Source organism: Arvicola amphibius, chromosome 1 (genome assembly GCF_903992535.2).
Source record: "Arvicola amphibius chromosome 1, mArvAmp1.2, whole genome shotgun sequence".
Lineage (NCBI taxonomy): Eukaryota > Metazoa > Chordata > Mammalia > Rodentia > Cricetidae > Arvicola > Arvicola amphibius.
Window position 1 is genome coordinate 33,518,359 of NC_052047.1, and position 22,747 is coordinate 33,541,105.

The 22,747-nt window shown below is 39.7% G+C and overlaps 1 protein-coding gene across 1 annotated transcript in view; it reads left to right on the forward strand.

Moving 5' to 3' along the window:
* The first annotated feature begins 415 nt into the window (after positions 1 to 415).
* Positions 416 to 22,747, forward strand: part of Kctd8 (potassium channel tetramerization domain containing 8) — a 226,801-nt gene continuing 204,469 nt past the window's right edge. Inside the window, exon 1 of the mRNA XM_038312535.1 lies at positions 416 to 1,403. Within this exon, the coding sequence (XP_038168463.1) occupies positions 416 to 1,403 (988 nt within the window). The remainder of the gene's footprint in view (positions 1,404 to 22,747) is intronic.

Genomic DNA, 22,747 nt, shown 5'->3' on the forward strand with positions numbered 1-22,747 from the left:
CCTCCTGGGCTGCGAGTAGTTAGCGCCCGCGCCGGCGCTCCTGGCTGCGGCGCGCTAGCTCGCCAGCAGCGGAGGGAGAGTTTTCTTTGCTCCGGCCCCGCCTCCCGCCCTCCCCTGGGAGAGCCGCGCGCAGCCCCTGAACCTCTCCAAGTCTCTAGCACACTTGCAGCCGGTCGCCCCAAAGGAGCAGCAGTGCCCGCGGAGCTCCACTCCTGAGCTCCTCTGCCCGATGGAGCTCGGGTGCCGCCGACGCCACTGCTGCCCGGAACCCTGAGCCTCTCCAGGTGTCCAGAGGACCGAGCCGGCCATTCCGAGAGTGCAGAGTACCCGAGCGCACACCGAGGACAGGGGACCTCGAGGTTCTGGAAGCACGCCGTGCAGCTCGTCCGGGTTACCTGGCCGGCGGTGGGTGACCATGGCTCTGAAGGACACGGGCAGCGGCGGCAGCACCATCCTCCCCATCAGCGAGATGGTGTCTGCGTCCAGTTCTGGCGCTCCTCTGGCCGCCGCCCCGGGGCCCTGCGCGCCGTCGCCCTTCCCCGCGCCGTCGCCCTTCCCCGAGGTAGTGGAGCTGAATGTTGGCGGCCAGGTCTATGTGACCAAGCACTCTACGCTGCTCAGCGTCCCGGACAGCACTCTGGCCAGCATGTTTTCGCCCTCTAGTCCCCGGGGCGGCGCTCGGCGCCGGGGCGAGTTGCCCAGGGACAGCCGAGCGCGCTTCTTCATTGACCGCGACGGTTTCCTCTTTAGGTACGTTCTGGATTACCTGCGGGACAAGCAGCTGGCGCTGCCCGAGCACTTCCCCGAGAAGGAGCGGCTTCTGCGCGAGGCAGAGTTCTTCCAGCTCACCGACTTGGTTAAGCTGCTGTCGCCCAAGGTCACCAAGCAGAACTCGCTCAACGACGAGGGCTGCCAGAGTGACCTGGAGGACAATGTTTCCCAGGGCAGCAGCGATGCACTGCTGCTGCGTGGGGCGGCGGCCGGCGGCGCGCCCTCGGGCTCTGGAGCGCATGGTGTCAGTGGCGTTGTCGGTGGCAGCGGCGCTCCGGACAAGCGCTCTGGCTTCCTTACCCTGGGCTACCGTGGCTCCTACACGACAGTGCGTGACAACCAGGCAGATGCCAAGTTCAGGCGTGTGGCGCGCATCATGGTGTGCGGACGCATAGCCTTGGCTAAAGAGGTCTTTGGGGACACTCTTAATGAGAGTCGCGACCCTGACCGGCAGCCGGAGAAGTACACGTCCCGCTTCTACCTCAAGTTCACCTACTTGGAGCAGGCATTCGATCGACTGTCTGAGGCTGGCTTCCACATGGTGGCGTGCAACTCCTCTGGCACTGCCGCCTTTGTCAATCAGTACCGAGACGACAAGATCTGGAGCAGTTATACCGAGTACATCTTCTTCCGTAAGTTAGCAACCAACCTACCTATGCATTTCATACCCTTTCTCCGCCACCGCAGACTTGCTGCGAGAGGAGCCCCGCTGTGGCCAGGAAGGGATGTTCCCTGCGGGAGTGCCCTCGCAGCAAGTCTGCTAATCTGTACCAGAGGTCTCCCTCCAGCGTCCCTTGAGTAGTGCAGAGTAAGCATCCCGGTCCCCCACGCTCCGCCCTTCCCCCCGCATTACTGAATTCAGATTCTCATCCTGAATTTATTCATCCTGCTCTCTTGCCTCGCCTAACTCCAGGATCCTCTGGACACCCTTCACAACACAGGCACAGGGTTAAGAGGAGACAGAGTACTGTCTGTGCCTATAGGCCATCCTCCTCTTGTCTGATGAGATGTAAGTTTAGGGCGTCTGTTTATTTGATCATTCTTCCAGGGCAGCTCACGCCAGAATTATTTCCTGTGGTGCGGTCCCGCAGTCCCGCGCAAGAGCTCCAGTTGTATGTGATTTTGGAAGGGAACAATTCAAGAGACTGTGAATGTACCTCTATAGCACTTCCTCCTGGGTGCTCACAAATGAGGGCTGCTATAACATGCCCTCCAGGAATTAGTAACAAGATAGGTTTTCCTTTGTTGCTTACCTCCAGTGCAACTGCCCAAGGTTTTGAACAAGGCTCAGAGGGGAGAATTGAGTTTTGGCTTCTGTGTGTGTGTGTGTGTGTGTGTGTGTGTCTGTGTGTGTGTGTGTCTGTGTGAAGGAGCAGAGTGTGGAATCAACTTGACCAAGGTAAATAAATGCATCACTTTCTAAAAAAAAAAAAAAAAAAGGAGAGTCTATGGGAATTCTTAGACAACATGCTGTGTTTCCAGATGGGGCTTTGTTGAGTTCAAAAATCTCAAACAAACATCACAGTCTTAATATGCAGGGGGTTGTGGGTTTGTGGGTTTATCATGAGTGAGGCTAGGATTGCAAGGTGAACAAAATAAAAAGTAGGGACGGCAGCGGGGAGATTATTAGGCTAGCATTTTCACTCGGCAAGATACAAGAAGCTTGAAAACCACACGCACGCGCCTGTGTGTGTGTGTGTGTGTGTGTGTGTGTGTGTGTGTTCAGTGGGGTGGAGACAGCACTAAAAGCCTATAATGGAAGTAGTCTGGCTTTCATTGCGTTTGGTTTGCTAAGAAGCTCTCAGTTGCAAAGCAAAAATGAATAATTTTCTACACTTGACTAGAGAGAGAGGAAGGGGCCTCTTTTTATACAGGTGCAGGACTGATTGAAAAGTGGTTCAGTGGTTCAGCAAGAGTATATATACATATTTTTTTGGTAACCTTGGAGGTAGAGTGACAACATATTACTTCTGGAAGTTAGATGACCTTTTGAGACAGCTTTGGAGCAGCAAATAAATATCCAGGGAAGTGATAAATAAAATCCAATCCCATTGCTTATTTATTTACCGTTTATGAAGGTCTTCCTGTATAGTCCATGCTGGCCTTGAATTCTCAATCCTCTTGCCTCTTCCTTCTGAATGCTGTCAGCAAAGGACTGATGCCCAGGCCTGGCTCATTGCCTTTACTGTATCAAAAAAACTTTGTTACACAGTAAAAATGACCGGTATTTGGGACAGCACAAAAGAAAAAATTAATACTTTCTTGTTTGTGTAAAATTGGCATCTAGCATCTATTTGATCCACATTAAGCACTTAAGATATTTAAATAAAGTACTCCCTATCATTGAGACACTTACCAGTTCTAACCATTTTGGAAAATGATATAAAATGAGCTTTTACCTTTCACATGGTTTGTGTTGGTTTTTTTTCTTTCAGAAGATATAAACATAAGGGTATTTTTAGATTTTGTTATTAACTGCAATACTAGGGGTCAAACCAGAGAGCACCAAGTAGAATGATGGAGGTGGTTTTTCAGGACAGGGTCTTCCACAGGTTCAGGCTGGTGTTCTGACTCTGAACACTGAGATGCTATACACTTGGCAGCATGTCTGCCTAAGTGTGAGGGGTGTGCTTATGGAGTTAAGTTTCTTATATTTCAGACGTGTGTCTCACAACTTTGGTCTTTCTTTCTTCCCTCCCTTTACTGTTCATTGCAAAAAAAAGATTCAGTCTGTAAACTAGGGTAAAACAGTGTACACAATAACAACTTGAAGTTAGAAACTGTTAATTTAATTAAGAATATGATTTGAAAATTACCCGAAATTAGTGTCTGTTGCACATTTGGAACTAGAATTTCAAGTTATTAAAAAATGCCACTCCTTTCATATTAATGTCCTAGTGAGTTCTCAGATTTATGCATAACAGCCCCAGGGATTAGACTTCTTCATGGATTATCCTAATTTAGTGGGAGAAACATAATTCAAGAGTAAAGTTTTGACTCTTGAAGTTCTAATCAAGTTGCTGATCCACCAAATATATTTTTTATTTTTTTTTGGGGGGGGGTATAAAATTTATCTTAAATACTAGTAAACTCCTTTTTATCTGTGTTTTTTTTTTTTTTTTTTGGTTTTTCGAGACAGGGTTTCTCTGCAGCTTTTTTAGAGCCTGTCCTGGAACTAGCTCTTGTAGACCAGGCTGGCCTCGAACTCACAGAGATCCGCCTGCCTCTGCCTCCCGAGTGCTGGGATTAAAGGCGTGCGCCACCACCGCCCGGCTTATCTGTGTTTTGAACAGTTGCATTCTATCTGCACAGATCATTTTGAATTGAATTCCTCTTCATTATTTGCAAGTAAGGCACATTCTAATGCCTCCTCTCCTGGTTCCATTCTTTGCACTTTGGGTAATGCCAAAATACTACTGTTTTGCTTGACAGAGCTGTATTGGAAATGTTTATTAATGATAGTGGTGTGATCCAGATTTCTGCTCATGTTTTGATCATAGAAGGGCCGCTTCACTTATTTACATGTATCACCTCTTTGCCACCGTTCTCTTATCAAGGTGTACAGCATACACTTCTTTAGCATTATATGTCAGACATTTTAGGAAATCTTTTGAATTTAGGTTGCTGATGAATTAGGTGGCTTGATGCTACCCCAAAAGCAGCAGCTAAACACAGGGAATAGAATTTAGTGCTCACTGTCAATCCAAAATTTCCAAGAAGGGAAGAGGATGGCGATGATTCTGTAATCCTAGACAATGCCATTTACTAAACGTGGGTGCGGGCCAAATTGTTTACCTGTTCTATTTTAGTTTCTCCCCACTTGTATAGTGGAGGTTGTCATACTTCCAATTTTATGGAATTTGAGAGTCCATATGAAATACTTCTTAAATCAGAATTTGACTCAACAAGTGCTAGTTTGGACAATTCTATAGTTCGTTATTTGTCAACTTTTTTATTTTTATAAGAAGTATATTTAATTAAGTGGTTAATTAGAAAATTAATTTCAAGGACAACACACTAAATTTTTATAAGTTTACAGTATTTGAATACTGCTGTCTTGGAACTTGAATATTTCAAACCATGTATCCTAGATGTTCCTATCATATTTCAATTTGTCTGAGTCAAATCCATTACCACTTACTTCTAAGGTAGGGCTAGGAAGTATTTTGGTACTCCCTACTAGGACTTGAATCTTCAGCAATGTTTTTTTTACAAATACTAACCTTGTATTTAAGATATCAAGTTCATATCTTCAAGATTATAGGCAAGCTATTAGACATTAAATACCAGCCTCGTTGGGTTACAAGGACATGTTTATCTGTTCTCATTCTTAACTCATTGTTTAAAAAGACTTTTAAATATAATACTACTTACACCTTTGAGATAAAATTTCTTATTCTCCTCAACACTGAAGGCAGGTTTTCCTTCCTTGGGAAAAGCAGAATGATTTTCTGTATGCGGGGACAGGTGTTTGGTAAAGTGAAATAGTGAAGACAGTGGCTTTTGAAAACAGCAAGACAGGACAAATGCATTCTGTGCTGTAACAAAGAGAAGGTAGACAGGTGTGTGCTGGAACATGCTACATAGACAGGTGTGCACTGGAACGTGCTACCTAGACAGGTGTGTGCTGGAATGTGCTAAGTGGATCATCTGTGCTTCAAACCAGCATCATATGGCTCCATTGTTCCTCACAGTGAGGATGGTGAACATAGATTCCTGTGTAGCAGAACCTCAAATGTTGCTTGAGCCATCCACATCATAGGTAGGTAGTTCCACAATGAAGGAGAGAGAAAGTGGAAATTCATCGGAATGCAGAAAGTTGGGAAGCTGTGTGGTCTGATACTGCTGCTGTGTAAGAACTCTGGACTCTTATTTGTGGCATAGTTTTCTCTCTAAAGTTATCTTCTTCACAATGAGAGGTCTTCTCCTCAAAGAGAACCCATTGTAAAAGGAAGACTTACTATACACTTGGTTATGTGTTGAGTGCTTTATACACAGCACTTTCAGAACTATATGCTTGATTATGTATTGAGTGTTCTATACACAGTCCTTCCAGAACTATACACTTGTTTGTATGATGAGTGTTTTTTACTCAACACCTCCTGTAACATTCCATGAGCTGGATATCGGCTCCCTGGTGCTTCAGTGAGAACACTGCTCTGGAGAGGCCAGCTAATACCCGAGGTTAGCTCTGTACTGGAAACATTTAAAACACTCAAATAAGAAAACTTATTTCAATGTTAATTGAGTTTTCCAAGCTTCAATGTACAAGTGGAAAAAAGTACAGTGTGAAGAGATACCATGTGTGACAGTAATAAATTTTAGCTTGTGAAAGATTTCTTTAAAATATAATAAATACATATTTTATGTCTTTTACTTGCTGAGAGGTTTATTTTATTTATTTAGAGTATATACATGTCTATAGTGTTCTTAAAATCAAAGTACCATATTTTCCTATCTTTAACACTATGGGGGGCAGTAATATCAATATTTCTAAACTATTAATATCTACATGTTTGACAAATCACATATTTAAATAGCGATCAATAAAGAAATTAATTTTTATCTTTGTAAATAGAACACACTTTTTTAGAAAGTAGCAGAATGAATTGTGTGTTAATTATATAGCTGCTTCTTGCTTTTAAATCCTGACCAATCCCATGAAATTGTGTATTTGGTATAATTAGATTAAAATGTTCCAAATACATGCTGGGCATTGAGAATATCAGTAGTTTTGAAATCTGAAACATGGCTATATATCTAGAATCTGAATTTCTTGGAAAGTAGAGTTTCAAATTAACCTTAAATGTGGATTTAAATACAGACAGAATTTTTGAGATCTCCTTTTCACGGATTTTATAGTATTTGCTTCCCATAGCAACCAGAAGCCTATGAAGTATACTGATAGTTCCTCTAATCTAGTACAATAATTTTAATAATGATAGTTGACAATTTCTGAAGGCTTTGTGAAACTCAAGTAAAGATTCATTGGGTTTCATTTGTAGGATTTTAGTCAGTCTAACTGAGCGTGCTCCAGGTGTTGACATTAGTAGAATATAGGAGCCCTATTCTCACAGTCAACATACACGTGTGTCCCATGCTCTCACCCTCAATACACTATAGGAGTCCCATGCTCACCCTCTACACACTGTACAAGTCCCATGGTCACCCTCAACACAGTATAGTTGTCCCATGCCCACCCTCCCCTCAGCACACTGTAAGAGTCCTATGGCCACCCTCAACATATTATAGGTGTTCCATGTTCACCCTCCACACACTGTAGGAGTCCCATGCTCATGCTGCACAAACTATATAGTTGCCCCGTGCCCACCCTTCCCTCAACACACTATAGGTTTCCCATGCTCACTCCAAACATATTATAGGTGGCTCATGCCCACCCTCAACATATTGTAGTTGTCTCATGCCCACCCTCAACACACTATAGGAGTCCCATGCCCACCCTTAACACTCTTCTCAGTAGTTCTTGTTCAATGTCTTACGTGGAAGGAAATCTCGTTTCTTCTGTTTGCTTTTCTTTTTACCTTTTTGGAGTTTAGTTTTAAACAGATTCTACATGAAATAGCTCAAGCTGTCCTGGGACTCTATATGTAGCCCAGACTGGCCTCAAGCTCACAGCAGTCCTCCTACTTGTATTTCTATAGTTTTGGTATTGTAGATATGAGTCACAACTACTAACTATTCTTTTTCCCCCTTTCCCCTTTGGTTCCTTCCTTTCCCTTTTCTCCCTTCCCCTCCCCTCCCTTTTCCTCAATTTCTCTCTTCCCTTCTTCCTTCCCACTCATCCTCTGCTTTCTCCTTTCCTCCCCTTCTCTCACCTCTCTGTTATCCCCTCTTCCCCCTTCTTTCTTCAAAGACCTACAAAAAAGAGATAAGTACTCTGCCTCAGTTAAAGCTGTATTACACCTCCTGCTCTCATAGTCATAATGTGAACTGAACCCTTGTTATACACGGAGTGTCTTCGCTTCTCTGTCGTTTCATTGTACCTTAGTTGTAGGTCCAAAATGGAGTTTCTTATATATGTAATGCATAATAGATTTCCTTTTTCTTGTGAGTTTTTATTGTCAAAGTTTTGTGTTCTTAACTCTCATAAAATAGCCAACACCAGTGTTTAAGGATTTAATAAATGTCTGGTGTCTGAATGACTGTATAGATCACAGAATGAGTTAGAGATGTTAGAGATTCCATTAAGATAGCTACAAAGTTTTGGGATTTAGTTTCCTTTCAGTTTAGAGTGCATTCATTGAGCACCTAGCAAGGAACATCACTGACTATGCACACAAATTTGGACAAGACAGAAACCTTACATTTAAGATGATCATATAAATCTTTATATAAGTGTGAATTAGGTTATAGAGGTGATTCCTTGTAGTTATTTGCAAGAAGTAGAAGTAATTTAACGAATACTGGAAAGTTCTATAATTACATAGTGCTACAAAGAATGAAAATAAATAAAATGTTGACTGTGGGGCAGATTAAGAAGATCTTGTATATTAAGTTGGTAGAATATAAGGTTTTTAGTTATATTTCTATTACTGCAGTAGAAACCACAACTGAGGTAGCTTGTAGAAAAAAAGGATTTCTTTTCTTGTTTATGGTTCTGATGGGATAAAAGGCTGTCAATGCCATGAGTTTTGGCAGCAAATAGCAAGCATGGTTGATGGCTCAGAAGCCGAGGACTCACATCTTGAACTTCAAGGAGGAAGCAAAGAGAGTGAATTGGCAACAGTGTGTGGCTTTTAAATCTCGACGCCTAACCTCAGTGCCATTCTTCTTCCAGTAATGCCACAACTCCAGATTCTATCCAAATAGTGACACCAACTAGGCACCAAGTATTCAAATGCCTGAACTTATATGGGACATTCTAATTCAAATCACCACACAAGGATGCACACACACTTCTTTGCATATCAATTTTTTGTGGGATAAAAGGTATGACAGATAAAATGTTAGTTTTGGTATGAGGTTAAAGAGATAGCTTAATTGTTGAGCGCACTTGTTACTCTTGCGCAGAACCCAGGTTTAGTTCCCAGCACATACACGGTGGCTTCAAGCAATCTGTACACCAATTATAGGCGATCCAGTGCCCCCTTCTAGCGTCCACAGGCCCCAGGCTCTGCATGTAGCAGCATAAGTACACACATTTGGTCCAAACACTAATGCACTTAAAGATAAATTATTAAAATTTTAGTTTTGGTGGAAATTAGAATAAAAAAATATGTCTATCTTTATCCTATTTACAAATATATGGAGCCAAACAACTCTACATTGCAATCAACTCAGTTTCTAAAAGGCACTTCAAGAGCTGTAGTTGTTTAATGATGAATGTAGCAACATCAATTTTGCTGATACCTTCCTACTTTACTTTGAGAATGTTCACACAGAGATGTATATGATAATAATAGTATTCATTTGATGCCATCTAATAGGATGCCTATTAATTTTGTGCTTAGTCACTAGTTAGTGCTCATGCAGCACTTCGCAACCATTATCACATTATAGATCATTCTATAGGAATACAAAGGAGTAAAATACAACCAAAGGATATAAGCAATATAGTGTTGAGTTCAGTAACCAGAATACTATGTGATTCTTACCATTTAGTTGGGTTATTTCAATATTTTCACTATTTACCGTAACAAAAATTTTGATGACGGGTTTTATGCCTTAGTGCTTTCACACCCATTTGCATAACTGCATATTTTATGATTTACAGAACAAGGCAATTAGTACTGTTCTGTCAGAGGCAATGCTAGAACCTGCTCACCATTAAAAGTAAATTCTTTTTTTTTTTTTTTCCTCATGGTTTATTTTTTTTATATTTAAAAATTTCCATCTCCTTCCCTCCTCCTCCCCCCTCCCTCCCCTCCTTCTCCCCTTTCTCTCCCCTCCTTCTCCCCCTTCCCTCCCCTCCCCTCCACCCATACCTCCCCTCCCTCCCTCTCAAGGCCAAGGAGCCATCAGGGTTCCCCACTCTATGCTAAGACCAAGGTCCTCCCAACTCCCCCCAGGGAGCCTGAAAAGTAAATTCTTGACAGCATGAGTGATTTAATGTTTCATAGATTCTTTGAAAACCACTGACTCTGGATTTTGGATATTGGGAAAACAGTTTATTTTCCTTCCGAAGGGAATGTGAGAGGAGCAGATGTATCTACTTTATAGATTTGTTATACTGGTTAAATTACAAAATCTATATAAAACACATAATCATATTAGGCATAAATAAAATGCTCAATAAGCACTAGCTATGGCATTTCTTTAAGCTAAGAGCCCCACATACATTGACAATCTCTTTTATCTGAGAAGCGTTCAATATTATAATTCTTTTGTAGAAGATAAAAAGCAATGGTTATTCAAAACTACCTGGGAAGGTTCTGTTATCATTAATGAGATTTACATATGAACTACTCTTCTGCTATTTATACTATTATTGCAACATACTACTAAACATCTTTATTCCAGTTGACTGTCAAGAGTGCCTGAGAAAAACATATTTTTCCAGGCCTAGTTCTGGTACTGGTCAATTTTGAAATATTTATTAAAAACATGAGTTTTGGGCTGGGAAGACAGCTCAGTCATTAAAGGCAATGGCTTACAACCAAAATGTACAAGCACTAGTTCTCATGAAAATTTCCCCGATCTATGAGGCATATTCAGGTGAAGCACATCTTACACATGTTCTTTACATTTGTGTTGGGAGTTTTCAGCTTCAGTTGTCAATAGTTTTATTCAAGAAACATTTGGACTCAAACATTGCCCAGAGTTTGGGCATATGGCCAAAATTTAAGCTGCATTTCAGATTCAAATACACATATTTTCAAGTCTGGGAGAGCATTTAGCTGTCAACTCAATCAGTTCCTATTGAAAGTCTCTGACACTTTCTGAATATAAGCTTTCTGGTTGCTGAAATCCAGGTATTTGCAGAAAGGAGTGAAAAGCTGGCAGCCTTTCAGGGATAATTCTCTAACACTATGACCTCGTTTTTTCCAGTCGGTAAAGGCTTCAGATAGCACTTTGCTTTGCAGGTGGAGGATAAAGATTTAGAAATTCAGTTCCACAGAAACTTCCATTTTTGATAAGGGAGTGCCTTCCATGGCAACTGTGCAATGAATGGCGGAGGACGTTCCTACAGTAGTTGTGAATTACTGGTTCAAGTCTGTGAAGGGTTGGGGATGAATTAGTCTTTCGTGCTGATTCTGATTTGTCATAAGAGAAAGAATTGACACTCAAAGTCTTTGGACATATAGTGCTAATTTTCAAAATATATATGTCTTATTTTGTGTTCCTTTATTTTTCTATATTTCAGTGCTTAGGGCAAAAAATAGTAGAAATGTATCTTTTTTCTTCTCTTACTCCCATAAACTGCAATATGTAATATATGCCAAGTAATTTGTTTTGAATAACAATAGGGTATACCTTCTTGTTTTAATGTGTTCAACCGTCATTTCTAAAAGAAAATGTATAGAGTATATTATTACAACCAAAACAGTTCTTAAAGAGTTACAACCTTTCATGTATTATCTCCTTTAATGACTTGAAAATTCAGAAATATAAAAACTATCAAACAAAGAGAAATAAAGTAGATAGATTTTTAAGGTATCAAATCTTATCTACTTTTTAGTCCTATTATTCCATAAATGCAATCATGAATTCCTTGGTCAGTGTTATATAGCTGACAGATGCTGGCGGTATAGCAGTAAATATTGGTGAACAGATATCCTGCCCTTTCTGACCATGGTCATGGCATATGTTCTGGCATATGTTCTACTTATCTTTAGGATGCATGCTGTGTGACTAGCACACTAAGCTTCTTAGTTAGTTACTATTGTATCACTGTCACAAAATACCATAACCGAGGCAACTTATAAAATCAAACATTTGGTATTTGGCCTCACAATGCCAGAGAATTAGAGTCTATACGTATCATGGCAAGAAGCAAGGCAGGCATGCAAAATGTTGGAGCACTAACTGAAAGCTTAAATCCTTTTAGCAAATGAGAGAGAGGGAGAGGGAGAGGAGAGAGAGAGAGAGAAGAGAGGAGGAGAGTAGAGAGGAGAGAGAGAGAGAGCGGAGAGGGAGAGAGAGAGAGAGAGAGAGAGAGAGAGAGAGAGACTACTAATTGGGAATGACATGGGCTTTATAATATCCAAGCCCACTCCCAGTAACACCTTCTCCTCCAAGGCCATACCTCCTAGTACTTTCCAAACAGTTCTACCCAATGGGGACTAAGTATTCATACATGAGCCTTTAGGGGCCACAATTGATTAAATATGCAATTAACAAATATGATGGCTACGTGTAGAGGAGCTGGTCATGGCTGAAGACTGACTTTATCCTGTATTAATTTTTGCCCATGTGTCTAGGCATGATAGACTTTGTATATGTGTATGCACATGCAGTGTGTGTGCAACACATGAATACAAGCACATATATACACATATGATATATGATATACATATATGATAGAGTTTGTATATGTATATTGCATGTGTGTACACATGCATGCAAACACACACATATATGTACATATTTACAAGCATACAACAAACATATTTTGGGCAAGCATCAAGCAAGGTTTTGTGTGATTGTTGACAACTGCAAATGTGTCCACAGAACAGTCACTAAACAATGGCCAGTTTATATTCTCAAATAAGCCATGCCTGGCTTTCTGATAAAATTTTTGAGAAATATGAAGGGACTTTTTTCCCCCTAGCGATAATCTTTCCGGTCTCTGAAATACATCTGAGTTCTTTACTGACAAATTTTCAGTTTTCAAAAGTAAAATCTACTCAAGAGTTCAGATTTTTGCCATCATTTCAACAGACACCATCTATTACTCAGAAGCAAATTCTAATGTCAAATTAAGGTGAAGGCTTTTCCTAGTTAGCTTTGGGAAGTACCGTATGATTAAGATTAAATTAGAGCTTGACAGTGATGTTTTAATCCCAGCACTCATGAGGAAGAGGCTGATGGATCTCTGTGAGTTTTGAGGCCAACCTGGTCTACATAGTAAATTCCAGGACAGCCAAGGCTACATAGAGAAACTTTGTCTTGAAAAACAAAACAGCAGTAGCAACAAAAAGATTGAATTAGAAACAGCAATAGTCTCCAGTTAGACCCTTCCTTTCACTCTGTAGATCTAGTACAGGTTACTTTAGTCTGCCTGTGACAGTGGCCATAGATGTTTGCCATATAACAGAAGAGAGAACCTTGCTATATTTATCAACGCTATCAACAAGTCCATTCAAGAATAAATATTGCCTGGAAGCCTAGGACTAAAGTTTTGCAGCTTAGTGTACTGTTGCTAGATTGATGAACATATCATTCTAATAGATGCTAGAGCCATTATGATATTTAGTTCTTTCATGCTGTATGAGAATATTTGGATTGTAAAATAAACAGTTCTTTCAAGCTGTCTGGTTTATAGCTGCCGCTCCCAAACCATATTTATTATCACAATATTTTGGTACTTAACATTCATACTTGTGAAGCATACTAATATCTAATTTTTGATAGACATGAATAAAAAAACGATTTAACCACAGTTTTAGCACAGTCACTGTACTCTTGGGACTAATGAGAATTTTTTTTTTTGCTACACCGTACACATTGTTTTATGGATTAATCATAACTTCTCAAGAAGATATACTGGAGCCCCGATCACAATCAAATTCTCTCCTTGTTCTGTACCTTGTCTTGCCATGGTGTCTTTGCAGAGGTAACCTAGTGAAATAAGGTAACGAGAGAAGGCTCTCATTTATCTCTGTCCATATCTAAAGGGGACATTTGAACAGCGATTAAAGGTAGTTACACGAGCACAGGAAGAATGACAACTGAGCTTGAGGACGGAGATATTTGTCATGCATTTACAATCAATGGCAACATTGGCCAACAAGACCCAGAACTTGGAGAGAAGAGTGGGATGAATATTCTCTGTGGTTTTCAGGATGATCCAAACATACTAACACTTCTGTTACAGACTTCAGCATCCAGGACTGTGAATTTGTATTATTCAAGCCACTTAATTTATGGTGCTTTGCTACATCAGCCTTAAATGGCTACAGTGTTTTCAAGATGTTTATCCTATTAAAAAAAAAAAAAAAAAAAAAAAAAAAACCTTCTCTAGAGCTGTGTGGTGATGGGGCACACATTTAATCTCAGCACTTGGGAGGCACAGGCAATTGGATTTCTGTGAGTTCTAGGCCAGCCTGGTTTACAGAGTGAGTTCCATGACAGCTAGAGGTGTTACACAGAGAAACCCTGTCTGGAAAAACAAACAAAATAAAACAAAACAAACAAGCAAAAAAGAACTTAAAAAAGTAATATTTTCAAATTTTCTGTATTCTTTAGAGGCTATTTACATAACAAATTCCAATCTAGCTAACTAAAGCTGGAAAGACTATTTTAGAGTAATACATTGCACTAGGAGGGAAGGCTGCATTTTCATATGTTTAAAATAGAATTGCCTAGGGAGGAGTGCTTGGCAAAGATCTCTGATCCCATAATCTCCTGGGTAGATTTTGGAGCTATTCACACCACCTAATTTAAGGCACTCAAAATAAAATCCTCAATACACTTCTTGGGTCCCCTTATGCCTCAGCTCACAAGAGTGTCAAGTTATGGAACTTGGTTCATGTGTATAACTCAGGACACAAGACAATATGTGAAGTATTTCTTTAAACCCAGGCAATCCCACTCTACCCAGAAAGTTATATGTTCTATGTATGAGAAGTTCTCATGTCTATCAATTTTCAGGCTTTATACCATTAAGCCCTCATCATTCATTATGTACAAATACTTTTATAACATGTGTGAATAAATAAATATCTATTGCTGAGATAAAACACCATGACCAAGGCAACTTATACAAAAAAGGGTTTATTTGGAGATTAAGTTTCCAGAGGGAGGAGTGAGTCCCTTACCATCACAGAGGGGTAGCATATGACACCAAGTGCTAAACATAGTGGCAGGAACAGTTCAGAGCTCACCTCAACTGCAAGCACGGAACAGAGAGGGTAAACTGGAAATGGTGAGACTGTAAACTCTCAAAGTCCCCACCCAGTGATGTTCTTCCTCCTTAAAGGCCATACCTCCTAAGCTTTCTCAACTAGAGTCATTAACTGGAGACCATGTAATCAAATGTCAAAGTTGGTGACATCAAACTAACACATTTATAAAAAACACAAATAAATAAAAAATACATAAATAAAATAAAAAATTCCAACAGTAGCAACATTACCATCATTACATGTTCCTGTTTTCAACCATGGAGTCTCCTTTACACAAATAAATATTTTCTCATAGTTACCTAAAGAGGAAGATCCTGAACTCTCATCAGCCTGCCTTTATCTTCTTGCCACACTTGGCACTATATTATTTGAGTTTGAGCGAGAGTCCTTGTAGAGTGGTCACCAGTGACTCCTGCTAACATGTCCATGTCTCCAAAGCATTCAGAAATCAATGTCAAATAGGGTGAGGTTGGCTACAGTGGCGACTTAAGTTCTGCAAATGGGCAAATGGAGGACTCTGCAGCCACAGATCTCCATAGTAAACACGTCTACACAGACAGTTCGAATGTCCTTTCCCACGAATGCGTGAATTTCTTTTTAACCCCGTGTCACAGTGCTTGATTCGTCCACTAAGTAGTCCCCTTGTCAGTTGGACTCTGTGATTCTTGCTCTGTCTTTTGGGAAATTCTTTTCCTTTAATGTCCTCTGCAGTTACCTCTGAGGCACAATGGGCAGGACTCGCTTTCAGCCATGCCTATTTCACAGCTCACTCCATGTGTTTGTAGGTCTGGGCTTTTGAGTTGGTTTAAGGACTAAGAAGCCTGTGCTGTTCATAGCCAGTTTTCCATTTTCTTTTGCAACTACTACTAATAATAATTCCTGAAAGCTCTTTAAGCACTTCTGATCAGTTTCGAGAGCAAACTAACCAAAAGCATCTTAATGATTTTTAGAGGTGAAGACGCTTTTATGCCCCGCGTAAGTCAGATATTTCTCGTTCTTAATGTAATGGCTTAGGGGAAGTTGCCAGCTTCGTCAGCAGGGTTGTGGCCTTTGTGGGAAGGAGCATCACTCACAGCTCCTGCTAAGGCTGCAGATTTGCAGCAGCTCCTTAGGTTTCACTGCTGCCATTGCTTTGGAGAAACAAATGCAAATTTCAGACACGTGAAAGAGAGACGTAATGGTTTACAAAACTTTCCACACATTCACCCTTTAGAATTTAACAGCTGCCAAATCATAACTGCGTCTCTGCTCTTCATCTCTGACGACCCTTAAGTAATCAAAAAATAATGTGATGTTGCTCCTATGTACTTGAACATGTAAAACACCTATATTTTAAAGTATGTGGTTAGACTTTTTATCCGTGGCTGATATATTCTGTAGTATATAGTGTCTGATTCCATTTTTAGTGCTATTGAGATTAATTGGTGGATGCAAAAGATTTGATCTCTCTCTTCTAAGTATCTGAGTATTTATCTAAGTGTTACTTTAGGATCCAAATTGTGTCATTCAAATGTTATATCTACAAAACTGTGATTTATCATGGCTTATTGGTTGGAGTTTTTTAATAAGAACTTTTTCTAATGAATTACTTAAAGTGTAGTTTATAGAGGACAGACAAAATTTTACTTATTTTTATTTTTCATATAAATCTCAGATGACATGTAGAACCTCATCCCACTGGAATCAAGAAATTTAGATTTCAACCAGGTATCTATTTCCTAATCATTCCTATATTCTGCACATTATATATTATCTGAATTTGAGAACATTTTACAGACAGCAATTTTATTAAAATGCTTACAATTTTTCATGTTTATACATATCATGATTCTGCAAATACAACTTTATGCTGGCATTTATTCATACTGTGTTGACAAAAGAAATCACAATTTACTTCAGAGGGGATAATAAATAGTTTATCTTGGAGCCATGGCCTTGGGAACTCAGATTTAGATTATATCAAGTTCCATGTTCTCAGGTCATAATTTCCAAAATGCTTTCTAATAATAGACTCAAATAAATAATAAAACAGAACATTATCAAATACATTTATATAAACATTGGGTACATGACTTACATCAAATAAGGGAAATACCTAATGTACATTTTGAATGCTATCTGATAACTTTATAGCCTTTTGATTGGTGGAAACTAGGATCTGCTTGCAGAATCCAAAGGGTTTGCCTAGCAGTCACAAAGATTTCAGGTCATATATAGAGGTGGGTAGCAAGCAGCTATTGAAGTGTAATCATTGCCCAAGATAATTTGACTCTGGCCTCACAACAGTTGAATCTCTTCACATCACTGAAGTTCTCCCCATTCTGACAGCCTCTGCAGTCATAGCTTCATCTCAAGTGCTGTGAACATGTTGGAAATGGGGCTGATGGCTTTGCTTCCATCACCTGCAAAGTTTCATATTTGAAAACTGTCCACGAGGAAAAGGAACCAGAACAGAATCTCAGTTTGAGCAATAACAACAAAAAATTTTCTGAGGAATATTTATTTTATAGAAAAAGAAATGTAGGGCTGGAGAGATGGCTCAGCGGTTAAGAGCACTTACTGCTTTTCCAGAGGTCCTGAGTTCAATTCTCGGCAACCACATGGCGGCTCACAACCATCTGAAATGTGATCTGATGCCCTCTTCTGGTGTGCAGGAAAACATGCTGTTTATAACCAATAAATATTTATTTAAAAAAAGAAAAAAGGAATGTATAGCTCAACAAAAATCAATAATAATAAAAATATTCCAAAACACTTAAAAAAAAGCACAGCTTCATAGTAGGTATAGTTTAGAGAATAAGTGAATATCCACAGAGTTATTAGACAATTACAGATGCAGCTTTACTAACTTTTTATAGGATTCTAGCAATATTGAGAGAAAATTTGAAAATATTGATTTACTTTTTGTCTTTATCATTTTTGTTGTATTGGCCTCATGAAAATCACACAAATATTTTGAGATGGTCTTCTTATTTTCTATGTCAAAAAGATCTGAGCATAGAAAAGATAACACTTGTCAGTATTGTTTAGTATCTCAGGTGCATTGTGCCCTACCCACTGAATTAGCAGCAAAATAAATAAATATAAAAAAATTCTTAAACTGTTTTGAGAGAAATACAAACAAGAAGAGATTAAGGAAATATTTCATAAAGTTGTATCTTCATTGCTTCCCAATGAGAAACTTCAGCCCAATGTTGTATGTAAACTTAAGTCACTTAAATTCAAGATACAGGATGTGTGTGTGTGTGTGTGTGTATACAGTGCTATAATACTTCATTAGTAAAACAACACAAAAGCCCATAGATGACTATGATTATAATCATATTATAATGATTATAAGTTGATTTTCAATTCCCTAGATAAACTCTTATTAAGCCAGAAGAAAATGATTGGGATAACCAGGTTTAGAAAGCATGTTTTACATTAGAGCTGGCCTGAAAATTCAATACTCTTTCTTGATTGAAGTAATAAGGAGTGTATCTATTTGCCAGAATTTTAAATAAATCTGATCTTGTGAATTCTCTGGCAAGGATTACTTTGTAAACTATATCCACAGTGCATGCTCTCTAAAGCCTTAAGCCTTGTTTGCTATTTATTGCCACCTGCCTTGTGTAGTAGGTGAGTAGAGACACCTGATGACTGGCTTTAAGGGAGATAGTTCTATAGTAAACAGGAACTACATTTTCACATAAATCCTCCATAGCTGATAACTTTGTGAATGAGTAGTTCTGCTTCTCTAAAAGCTTATATTCCTTTGTTAAAAATTTATTGGACAAAAGCATATTATTTCAGGGTGTTGCTCTGAATGTTTAACAATGTGATAGACCGAAAGCACGTTCACGGCACCTGATTAAAATACGTCATATTAAAGTGAACAATTTTATGTATTTATTTATGAAAAGGAATTAATTGCCTGAACTGGATGGAAGGTTAATGGGTGGGGTGGAGAGAAATGATCTGTCACATTGTGGACAGAATTGTGGGCATGTGTGAGAGAGGGGTTGAACTAGGTAGCTCACAAAATCATGGCGTGATGACAACGCACCGTAGCGTGGCGGGGTCGGGCAGCAATGGGAAATAACCAAACTAGCCTTGTCCGAAATAATCAGCTTTAATAAAGGAAGGAAGTGGGGTAAACTTACAGAGCCGAGGTTCCAGGGAAGAGCAGGGAACCAAGAGGAAGAAGAAGGGCGGGCCTACCCCAAACCAGGTTCTTTTAAAGGTATGTTTTGCCCCTGGGGCGGCCACGCCCCTCAGACAAGGGATTGGTCGGCCGCCCCAACAAAACACTATTATTGTAATCAATTTTAGAGAATGTATTGGGGGTTGGGGGAGTATGGAAATGTAGGTAGAGGCAAGAATGAAGAGAGCATGAGATATTCATTAATTTTCAACCTGAATGTGCTGTGTTCCCCTGTACCTTTGCCAGTATAACTATGGCAGCATTTTGACACTGAACTGTGGAAACTGAATTTGTTTGGCTAGTTGGGAGCTATTGAAAGGGTTCAGGCTAGAAATGAACTAGGTCAAATATATTTGTGGCAATAAGGAGTGAGGGATCAATTCTGCTCTGAAGGCAAAGTGTATTCAAAGGAATCTAGGAAGCAACTAAGCATCGGGAAGTTGGCATGTGGCTCATCTGTTCACTTTTCTATAGGGCTGCCTTGAAGAAAGGAAAGAGATAGATGAGCATTTCTAATCTCCATGTCATGTGGCTGGCCAAGAAGAAGACAAATGTTTCTCACAGGGAAGAGACCTTATCTCATGAAGGTCTTTGCCAGATGACCCTGGCTGGAGTGTGACACCCAGTAAATAACTACAGAATCTATGAGGCAGAGCTTCCTGAAGGAATCCACATCCACTATTCATTTCTGGGCATACGAAATACAGATGCTTTCAAGATCGTACACTCCTTATTAGGAGGAGATCCATAAAATTTCTTATTATTTTCCACAGATTCCTCATTGAAAACTCTGAGTCAGGTATTGAATGCCCAACAAAGGACCGAGAGAACTGGGAAGTTATAAGGGATGACCCAGACAGCTCCTGTTTTATCTCTGCCTCCATAATTTCTGAAGCAATGCCTCACATTCTCTCAGTCTGTCTTAGAATTCACTATGTAACCCAAGCTGTCTTCACACTCACAGCAATCTTTCTATGCTTAGCCTCCGTACCACTGGAATACCGGGCTTCCATAGTTCGAGGTCATTTCTGACAAACACTGCTCCGATTTGTGGGATTTCGATTAAATAGTGTGATTTCAGCACAGACCTCTAGGGTTTGAAGAAGAGAGGGAGGGAACTAGACCTCAAGATCTGTTGTGGGATTGGAATGGATTATTATAGCGGGAGAAACACGGGATGAAGGAGCCTTTCACTGTACTTAGTATGGTCAGCAAGTCAGTTTTAGAAATATTTGAAGTTGCTTGTAGGTGAGCTGTCCCCTATACAGATTCTGGGTGTTAGATGACTGGCCACTGAGTTTTCCAAGGCACCTGTTGAAACACCAAGCAAAAGCGAAGTGAAGTCAGTTAGATATTAGAAGTGCCAGGAAAAAAAAAAGAAATGAATTTGAAAACTATGGTGGGGGTTAAACATAAAAATTATACATTTAACAGTGTAGACTAAACAGGGAGACAGTTGTAGATTAAGACTAAAAGCATCAATTAGATTTACCAATTAGGAGTTTATTAGTGACATTAGAGATAATTAAAGAAAATTATAAATTTAATGTGCTAAATTCTATTATTGGGAGATAATCTTTGGTGTGGCTACAGTGACAGAGAGGGTAGAAAATGAAACTGATCTTCTCTGTGAACTCGTAGTATGGATATTCTGAAGACTATTGGGGACTGGTTAAGATGCTAAGACAAGTAGTTGCTGTGGCTAGTTTCTCTTTCCGGGTTGGTAAAGGAATCAGTAAAGCTGGATACTTGAAAATGTGTACAGTAGATGACTTGGGATATTAGTTATAAATGAGTATTTATTCTCTACTGAATTCAAGTCTCTGTGGGATATTGTTTTGGCACTTATTTAGGTAACTTTATGGGTTTTTTTTTTTTTTTTTTGAGACAGGGTTTCTCTGTAGCTTTGCAACCTGTTCTGGAACTAGCTCTTGTAGACCAGGCTGACCTCAAACTCACAGAAATCTGCCTGCCAAGTCCTGGGATTTAAGACGTGAATTATTGTTTAAGAACGTGGTCAATATAAACAATCATATTTTCTGAAAAAAAATTATCTTTAAATCCTAAATGAAAAAGGGCAGAGATTTGTGTATATAGTATGTTACTAACTTACTAACATGTTTAAAAGCAGATGTGGTATTTCTGCATTAAAAATGAAACATATTTGATTGTACAATCATTATCATCATCATTATTGTCATCATCATAATGTAAATTACTACATAGAGTTAGCATACTAATGTAGAGAAATGCATTTACAAATTCAGAAATCAGAAGACTGTCCCATTCTCCTATAGGTCTTCAGATAGTTTTGAATTTCACTAGTCATATAAAATGGGCAATCTTCTCCTTTTGTTTCACTTGAGGGAAGAATTATTCTTTCCTTGATAGTTTGTAGAAGACACCTACAATTTTTCAGGACAGAGGGAGGAAAAGCATATCCCACCACTTCCCAGCAATAAAATTTAGTAGTACACTTTGATTGTGAAAAGAAAATAACTTTATATCCTATAGCATACAGGAATTCTTTTAACAGATAATTCCCAAACAGCTCTTCATATAAAATGTTTAGTTTCTTTATTCTATTAAACTAAACTAATTTGTTCATAAGTACAATGGTGGTTTTGAATGACAGAGAAGGGGTTCAGTGGCCGTTAACACAGAAAATAGGTTTAGTTATAGAAAGGCACCTGAGAATGCAGTACTCTTAGTGAGAGTGACGGGAGAAGACTTGCAATTCTGGCTATGATAAATGAAGAATATCTAATCACAATTTTACTTATATGCAAAACTGTAAGAAGGATGAAGGATATCCAGAATGGTCATTTTTTAAAATTAAAATTTAAATTTATTTTACATGCTAACCACAGTTTCCCTTCCCTCCCTCTTTCTACTCCCCCACCCATTCCCTCCAACCTATCCCCATCCACTCCTCAGAAAGGGTAAGGCCTACTTCCATGAGAGTCAACAAAGCATGGCATATTAAGTTGAGGTAGGACCAAACTCTTCCCCGTGCATCAAGGCTGAGTGAGCTGGCTCACTATAGGGAATAGGTTCCAAGTAGCCAGCTCATACACAAGGGGCAGATCTGGGTGCCAGGGAAACTCCCCAGAATCTACAAGGATGATCCCAGCTAAGACTCCTAGCAATAATGGAGAGGGTGCCTGAACTGGCCTTCTTCTGTAATCAGATTGGTGACTACCCTAATTGTTATCAAAGAACCTTCATCCAGCAACTGACAGAAACAGTTTCAGAGATCACAGCCAAGATCTGCACCAGGGCCCTGGAAGGCCCTTGAAGACAGGGAGGAGAGATTATGGAAGAGGTGGGTGCTCATGATCATGACTGGGAAACCCACAGAGACAGCTGACCAGAGCTCTTGGGAGCTTAAGGACTCTAGACCAAGAGCTTTCATGGGATTGGCCTAGGCCCTCTACATGTGGGTGACAGTTGTATAGGTTTGTCTGTTTGTGGGGCCCCTAGCAGTAAGACCAAAATAGTCTTTTTTGTGGCTGTGTGTTAGTTACTTTTCTCTGGACTAGACAATTGACAGAAACACTTTAAGGAGAACATTATTCTGGCATCCAGTTTCATTCCTCAAGTCAGAGGATATGTCATAGTAAGATGGCTCAGTCTCTATGGTGAGGATTTGTGTCAATGAGTGTTCAAGTGGCAGGGATGAAGAAACAGAGAATACTAGACTAGAACTGGGATGGATAAAGTTTAAAAGCTCCCTTCACTGCAATAACTTACTTCAGACTCCATA